Source organism: Ixodes scapularis, unplaced genomic scaffold, assembly GCF_016920785.2.
Source record: "Ixodes scapularis isolate PalLabHiFi unplaced genomic scaffold, ASM1692078v2 PGA_scaffold12__126_contigs__length_90152505, whole genome shotgun sequence".
In the NCBI taxonomy this organism is placed as follows: Eukaryota; Metazoa; Arthropoda; class Arachnida; order Ixodida; family Ixodidae; genus Ixodes; species Ixodes scapularis.
The window spans coordinates 7,501-15,000 of record NW_024609838.1 but is presented as its reverse complement, the minus strand read 5'-3'; the positions used below and the strand labels follow the sequence as shown (position 1 = coordinate 15,000).

At 47.1% G+C, this 7,500-nt stretch overlaps 3 protein-coding genes across 4 annotated transcripts in view; all 3 read left to right on the top strand.

Annotated features, from left to right (window-relative positions):
• Positions 1-920, top strand: part of LOC121835320 — a 1,752-nt gene extending 832 nt beyond the window's left edge. Inside the window, exon 1 of the mRNA XM_042289354.1 lies at positions 1-920. This exon is cut by the window's left edge and continues 832 nt beyond it. Coding sequence (XP_042145288.1) covers positions 1-641 — 641 coding nt within the window. The 3' untranslated portion in view covers positions 642-920.
• LOC121835319 overlaps positions 1-7,500 on the top strand; it is a 162,354-nt gene that overhangs the window by 153,173 nt on the left and 1,681 nt on the right. For both annotated transcript variants that reach the window (XM_042289352.1, XM_042289353.1), the window contains 3 exons: positions 4,621-4,772; positions 7,183-7,330; positions 7,450-7,500. The exon at positions 7,450-7,500 is cut by the window's right edge and continues 6 nt beyond it. In XM_042289352.1, the coding sequence (XP_042145286.1) occupies positions 7,328-7,330; positions 7,450-7,500 (54 nt within the window). In that variant the 5' untranslated portion in view covers positions 4,621-4,772; positions 7,183-7,327. The remainder of the gene's footprint in view (positions 1-4,620; positions 4,773-7,182; positions 7,331-7,449) is intronic.
• On the top strand, positions 4,605-6,662 carry LOC120843050. The gene has a single exon (XM_040214257.3). It carries the CDS (start codon positions 4,605-4,607, stop codon positions 6,342-6,344), a length of 1,740 nt encoding a protein of 579 aa, XP_040070191.3. The 3' UTR covers positions 6,345-6,662.

Below are 7,500 nucleotides of genomic sequence, written 5' to 3'. Positions count from 1 at the left end.
ATTGTGCCGACTTTGCACCCCGCACCAACAAGTTTATTAACACTTTCCCCTTCAAAAGTCACGTTGGCACTCCCATAATTAATTACGATTACACTTTTCAAAACGGCTGGCTGCGTACGTGCGCCCCAATGTGTGGGGATTCCAACACGTACATAGCTGCCCCTTCGACCGTAATGGGAAAACAACTTTCGACCCTGGACTCTACAATCAAGGACACCAGCGTGCAAAATTCCGTAATAATGCTACAGCGAGAGGATTTTGACAGCGAGTACGACAGGCCCATCGAGCGCGAACACAGCCACCAAGGTTTAATACACAATCCCCCCAATTGCAGCAAGGCGCAGCCTAGCGTGGGCTTTGGAATTTTGGCAGTAAGCAAAAAATCGATCGATTCTCCGGGCAGCAACGATAAATTTCAAGACGTGTCGGCATTTTTCCAGGTGGACACAGAACTGGTGCTTCACTCGAGCAACGATACAATATCGCCCATGCAAAAAATTAACAGCGCGTGCCACCAACACTTTACCAAAACTAAGGTAAACAAGTATATCCCAGCTAACCGACAAACACACTTGGGCCACTACACATATCACGAATCTGCCGGAACTGCCAAGTTACTCTCTGTACCATTCAAGCCATAATAAAGAAACTTTTTATTGTTTCTTGTACCCACATCGCCTGCATATCTCGTTATTCGTCAACCAATTGACTACTCTGTCCCATTCTTCGTCCATTGCTCGTACCATCCGCTGACAGTAATCATTTTCGCTTTCATCTTCTCTCCGAACAATGACCAGATGATCGTAATTGCCTCGAAGCACCTTGGCACAAATATCCCTTTCCTTAAGATTTTCTTCTTGTGTCTTCTGCGCTTTTACCCTCTCCTTATGCATGCGTGCTTCGACTTCCCTCTTTCCAAACTCGACGAGTTTATCGACGACCAATCGGAGAAAATCTTCCTTGAAATCCATGGAGCACTCTATTGCCCTGGACACGGGGGAATCCTCAATCTTCATGTCGTCGTCGTCGGTATCCTAAAAAAGATATATATATATATATATAACTCTTTTATACTTAGCTACGACAACTGCAACGACATCCATTTTTTTTTTTTTTAATTTTTTTTTTTTAATTTTTTTTTTAATTAATTAATTAATTAATTAATTAACTAATTACTAATTAATCAACTAATTAGTCATTAACAGGTAGACTCACCAATAAGATGCGCCGAATATTAGCCCCCAGTCCTCCGTCCTTCTCTCCACCACCAGCCTGGCCACTACTAGTGCTGCTGCTTGGTCCTGGCAGAGGGTCCATCCTTCCCGTCCGAGTCGTCGTAGTAGACTGAGGTTTAGTAGGGTTAGCTCGCTCATTATATAGGCAACTAGCAGAACTGGTTTTGGGCGTCGCCAAGGACGCTAACCGGTTTATCCAGGTCGCGAAGGCCAACCGCACGATATAAAAGGAGCTGCCTTCGGCTCGAAAATTCAGTCTTCGCCGAGGACTCGAAGGGACAAGACCTCCTGCCTGCCTGCCTGCCTGCCTGCCTGGAAGGACTGCCTGCCTGGACTGCCTGCCCCCCTTGGATGGTGAGCCTGCAAAAAACTTTGACTCTGCTCTATTGAGCATTTTTGAGACTAAGTTTTTAATTTAGGGACTTTGCCTCTCGAATGCTCTCTAGACTTTGCCAAATTTTTTTTTTTTTTCATAGATGGAGCGGGAAATGCCAGAGAAGAAGCGAGTCAGACTTGAGGAGAATGACGATGAGGTACCGCTACACGTATTATTGGAATATATGTTTGACGGGGAAATGTCCGTTACTAGGGAGGAGATGGACAAAGCAGTGGAGAAGATGAGTCACGATGTGCCGCTTCCCCTATACAAGAGTTGGACGAAACTGAAGAAATTGATCGACGCGTGGACATTTTACCAGGAGAAATTTTGTCCGAACCAAGAACATTGGCAACGCGAGAATGCGACCATCACGAGTCCCCTCCACTATTGCCCCGATGGGCAGAAGAGTTACGACGCGTTCCAAAACGAAGAAGAATTGTGCATGATGTCATTACCGTTGGATCATATGGAGAAGCTCAGGAGTCTTATTTTACTTTGTCTAAGCGCCTTGAAGAACCCAGAGCAGGATATGCCTTTGCCGCCATCTCCTTCCACATCTCGGGATGTAGACGGCCGCACTTGCACGTCGTCCACGATTGCTCGTGGAGCAACGGAACGTGTAGATGTGTCGCCTTTGCAGGGTTCCGCAGAAGACCAAATCGCTCTTCGGTTTGGTCTTGTAACACCGATGGATGGGACTATTTCCGCCTCGTCGACTATCTTAATAAAGAGCCCCGCCGGTTGGAGTACCTTAAGGTGGCAGGAACCAGTTGGCTCGAATACATTGGAGCTGAGGTATTGGAACTCCCAAGACATTGCAGATGTGGAACCGCAGGAGCAGTGGAGGTATTATTTGGAGCATTTCAAGGTCCAAGTGCATGCGACGACTGCACCCGAAGTGTTGGAGGCCATCCGAACACTTCGCAAGTATACGCAACGGAAACTACTCCACGTGAAACCAGAAGATGTGAGAAAGCACACCATACAGAGGAGTCACTCTTTCTCATCCTCTCCCAGAACCCGGTCTCGCCGCTGACGAACATTACTCGAACTCCAATGTGGTTAGAACGTGCGGACTTGCGATTCATACGCCTAGATGACAAGCGCCTGCAACGTGCCATTCAAGTTTTGAATGAACAATTGTGTAACTGGACCACTTTGGACTATATATCTCTGTATCAAAAGACTAACCCTCTGTTTGACGCACCACATGGCAACATTAGCCAATATTATATGGATGTGCCGTCTTCGTTTGCAGCCATTGTAGAGCTGTTGGAATATCAATTGGGACCCGAAGTTCCAGACTTTGTAACCAACTTGTATAACCTACTCGAAAGGCGCGTACCCAAGAAGAATTGCATGGAGATTGTATCCCCTCCAAGTGCTGGAAAAAACTTTTTCTTTGATGCCGTTGTCAGTTTTTATATAAACAGGGGCACTATACACAACTTTAACAAGTATTCTAGTTTTCCATTGCAAGATGCCGTGGGCAAGCGCATTTTGATTTGGAACGAACCAAATTGCGAATCGAGCGCATTTGAAACAATAAAGAAAATTTTTGGGGGTGATGTAGACAGTGTAGCGGTAAAGTATTCGAGCGACATGACTGTAACACGCACTCCCGTGATTGTTTTGAGTAACCACGAGACTTTTCCGCGCATTCCAGCGTTTAACCACAGGATGTTTAGGTACAGGTGGAAAACTTGTCCAGAATTGCTAAAGTATGACAAGAAGGTTAATCCACTTGCATTGATTAATTTATTTGATGCCTACCTCGACGATCACGAGTATACTGCCACGCGCCGTGTTCAATAAAGTGCTTTTTTTATCTAGCCAACACGGTCTTGCTGTCTGGTTCTTCAACTGCTACGACGACATGTGTTGTGATGTGTTGTGTTGTGTTGTGTTGTGTTGTGTTAGGTTAGGTTAGGTTAGGTTGGGTTGGGTTAGGTTAGGTTAGGTTAGGTTAGGTTGGGTTGGGTTGGGTTGGGTTGGGTTGGGTTGGGTTAGGTTAGGTTAGGTTAGGTTGGGTTAGGTTGGGTTAGGTTAGGTTAGGTTAGGTTGGGTTAGGTTGGGTTGGGTTAGGTTAGGTTAGGTTAGGTTAGGTTGGGTTGGGTTGGGTTGGGTTAGGTTAGGTTAGGTTGGTTAGGTTAGGTTGGTTAGGTTAGGTTAGGTTAGGTTGGTTAGGTTAGGTTAGGTTAGGTTGGGTTGGGTTGGGTTGGGTTGGGTTAGGTTGGGTTGGGTTGGGTTAGGTTGGGTTAGGTTAGGTTAGGTTAGGTTAGGTTAGGTTAGGTTGGGTTGGGTTAGGTTGGGTTGGGTTGGGTTGGGTTAGGTTGGGTTGGGTTAGGTTAGGTTAGGTTAGGTTGGGTTAGGTTGGGTTGGGTTGGGTTGGGTTGGGTTGGGTTAGGTTAGGTTAGGTTAGGTTAGGTTGGGTTGGGTTGGGTTGGGTTGGGTTGGGTTGGGTTGGGTTAGGTTAGGTTGGGTTGGGTTGGGTTGGGTTGGGTTGGGTTAGGTTAGGTTAGGTTAGGTTGGGTTGGGTTGGGTTAGGTTGGGTTGGGTTGGGTTAGGTTAGGTTAGGTTAGGTTGGGTTGGGTTGGGTTAGGTTGGGTTGGGTTAGGTTGGGTTAGGTTGGGTTAGGTTAGGTTAGGTTAGGTTAGGTTGGGTTGGGTTGGGTTGGGTTGGGTTGGGTTAGGTTGGGTTGGGTTGGGTTGGGTTAGGTTAGGTTAGGTTAAGTTGGGTTAGGTTGGGTTGGGTTAGGTTGGGTTAGGTTGGGTTGGGTTAGGTTGGGTTAGGTTGGGTTGGGTTGGGTTGGGTTGGGTTGGGTTGGGTTAGGTTAGGTTAGGTTAGGTTAGGTTGGGTTGGGTTGGGTTAGGTTGGGTTGGGTTGGGTTGGGTTGGGTTGGGTTAGGTTAGGTTAGGTTAGGTTAGGCTTTTAATGGCGTCGTTGTTGTAGACGCCGTTCATAAGACCGCATGTTTATTTCAATCAGGCATGCCTCTCTTTCCAGGTCATCGCTACTTGGGACCCGGGAACCCCTTAGACAACGGACAACCTGTGGACAGAGACGATTGGATAGCCCGGCAACACGATCACGACTATTCCAAGGCAACTAGCGACCAAGACATCTTTACAGCCGATCACAAGGCCATCGGCGACTTTGTAAGTGATTGGAGCGACCGGGGTTCGTGGCACTCTCTCGTTGGTGCAGCTGGGCTCGGTTTTAAAAACCTAGTAGAGGAAAAGGCTCTCGGCCGTACACTCTATGGAGGAGGGGAAAACATGTCCGGACGGAAACGTGGTCACGATAGCGGGTCATCACCTGACTTCAAGCGGCTCTATGGAGATTCAGTCGTCAACTTCATCGAGCGAGCCCTTTACTCCGGAAGCGGAGCCGCAGCAGCAGATTCGTCAACAACCAACGCAGACCCGTGCCCAACGGACCAGGAGACCTCGCAAGAACTCACCCAACGCGGGCCCGGAGGAGCAGGAATTGGAAGTAATACTCAAAATGAAGGAGTCGTCGTACAGCAAATTTTGCGCGTCCCCAGAGACCAAGGAGTGGTTTCAGTGTATAGTGACAGTAAATTACTTACCACCTGGGGGTACGCCACCGTGTTAACGAAGATAACGTACACGCACGACAAAAAGTATTACGGCTACTTTACGTCCATGTCTCGCCTGCCCGTCGAGTTTCCCTACCTCTATATTACACCGGGCACTTTTAAATCGCTGCCTCCAGACACCAAAGCCCTTTCTTGCCGCGCAAAAATAACGCCTCACGGCATCCGCACTCCCTGGAAAACTGGATCTACCGTAGTACAGCCGGTCAATTCAGACATGTTGGTGTACGGGGTGAGTTCGGTGGGATTAAACTTGTACCTGGACACGGGCATGGCCAAGCCGGGCACGGGCACGACAGACAATCAAATGGTAACGACGGAACCGAGCGAGTTTCACACAAACGACCATCGCCTCTTGATCGATAAGTACTGGGGCGTAAGCATGGACAGTAGCGGCACTTTAACAAAATCCGACACAATCCCCACGTGCATGGGGGTACCACGGCACAACAACTGTTACGACTTTATTCATTGTGCCGACTTTGCACCCCGCACCAACAAGTTTATTAACACTTTCCCCTTCAAAAGTCACGTTGGCACTCCCATAATTAATTACGATTACACTTTTCAAAACGGCTGGCTGCGTACGTGCGCCCCAATGTGTGGGGATTCCAACACGTACATAGCCGCCCCTTCGACCGTAATGGGAAAACAACTTTCGACCCTGGACTCTACAATCAAGGACACCAGCGTGCAAAATTCCGTAATAATGCTACAGCGAGAGGATTTTGACAGCGAGTACGACAGGCCCATCGAGCGCGAACACAGCCACCAGGGTTTAATACACAATCCCCCCAATTGCAGCAAGGCGCAGCCTAGCGTGGGCTTTGGAATTTTGGCAGTAAGCAAAAAATCGATCGATTCTCCGGGCAGCAACGATAAATTTCAAGACGTGTCGGCATTTTTCCAGGTGGACACAGAACTGGTGCTTCACTCGAGCAACGATACAATATCGCCCATGCAAAAAATTAACAGCGCGTGCCACCAACACTTTACCAAAACTAAGGTAAACAAGTATATCCCAGCTAACCGACAAACACACTTGGGCCACTACACATATCACGAATCTGCCGGAACTGCCAAGTTACTCTCTGTACCATTCAAGCCATAATAAAGAAACTTTTTATTGTTTCTTGTACCCACATCGCCTGCATATCTCGTTATTCGTCAACCAATTGACTACTCTGTCCCATTCTTCGTCCATTGCTCGTACCATCCGCTGACAGTAATCATTTTCGCTTTCATCTTCTCTCCGAACAATGACCAGATGATCGTAATTGCCTCGAAGCACCTTGGCACAAATATCCCTTTCCTTAAGATATTCTTCTTGTGTCTTCTGCGCTTTTACCCTCTCCTTATGCATGCGTGCTTCCACTTCCCTCTTTCCAAACTCGACGAGTTTATCGACGACCAATCGCAGAAAATCCTCCTTGAAATCCATGGAGCACTCGATTGCCCTGGACACGGGGGAATCCTCAATCTTCATGTCGTCGTCGTCGTCGTCGGTATCCTAAAGAAGATATATATATATATATATAACTCTTTTATACTTAGCTACGACAACTGCAACGACATCCAATTTTTTTTTTTTCTTTTTTTAATTTTTTTTTTTTTATTTTTTTTTTATTTTTTTTTTTTAATTTTTTTTTTAATTTTTTTTTTAAATTAATTAATTAATTAATTAACTAATTACTAATTAATCAACTAATTAGTCATTAACAGATAGACAACTCACCAATAAGATGCGCCGAATATTAGCCCCCAGTCCTCCGTCCTTCTCTCCACCAGCCTGGCCACTACTAGTGCTGCTTGGTCCTGGCAGAGGGTCCATCCTTCCCGTCCGAGTCGTCGTAGTAGACTGAGGTTTAGTAGGGTTAGCTCGCTCATTATATAGGCAACTAGCAGAACTGGTTTTGGGCGTCGCCAAGGACGCTAACCGGTTTATCCAGGTCGCGAAGGCCAACCGCACGATATAAAAGGAGCTGCCTTCGGCTCGAAAATTCAGTCTTCGCCGAGGACTCGAAGGGACAAGACCTCCTGCCTGCCTGCCTGCCTGGAAGGACTGCCTGCTGCCTGGACTGCCTGCCCCCTTGGATGGTGAGCCTGCAAAAACTTTGACTCTGCTCTATTGAGCATTTTTGAGACTAAGTTTTTAATTTAGGGACTTTGCCTCTCGAATGCTCTGTAGACTTTGCCAAATTTTTTTTTTTTCATAGATGGAGCGGGAAATGCCAGAGAAGAAGCGAGTCAGACTTGAGGAGAATGAC

Bases quoted from the DNA above. Each gene is read 5' to 3' on its own strand.
- LOC120843050 (XM_040214257.3), top strand. From the start codon at position 4,605: ATGCCTCTCTTTCCAGGTCATCGCTACTTGGGACCCGGGAACCCCTTA.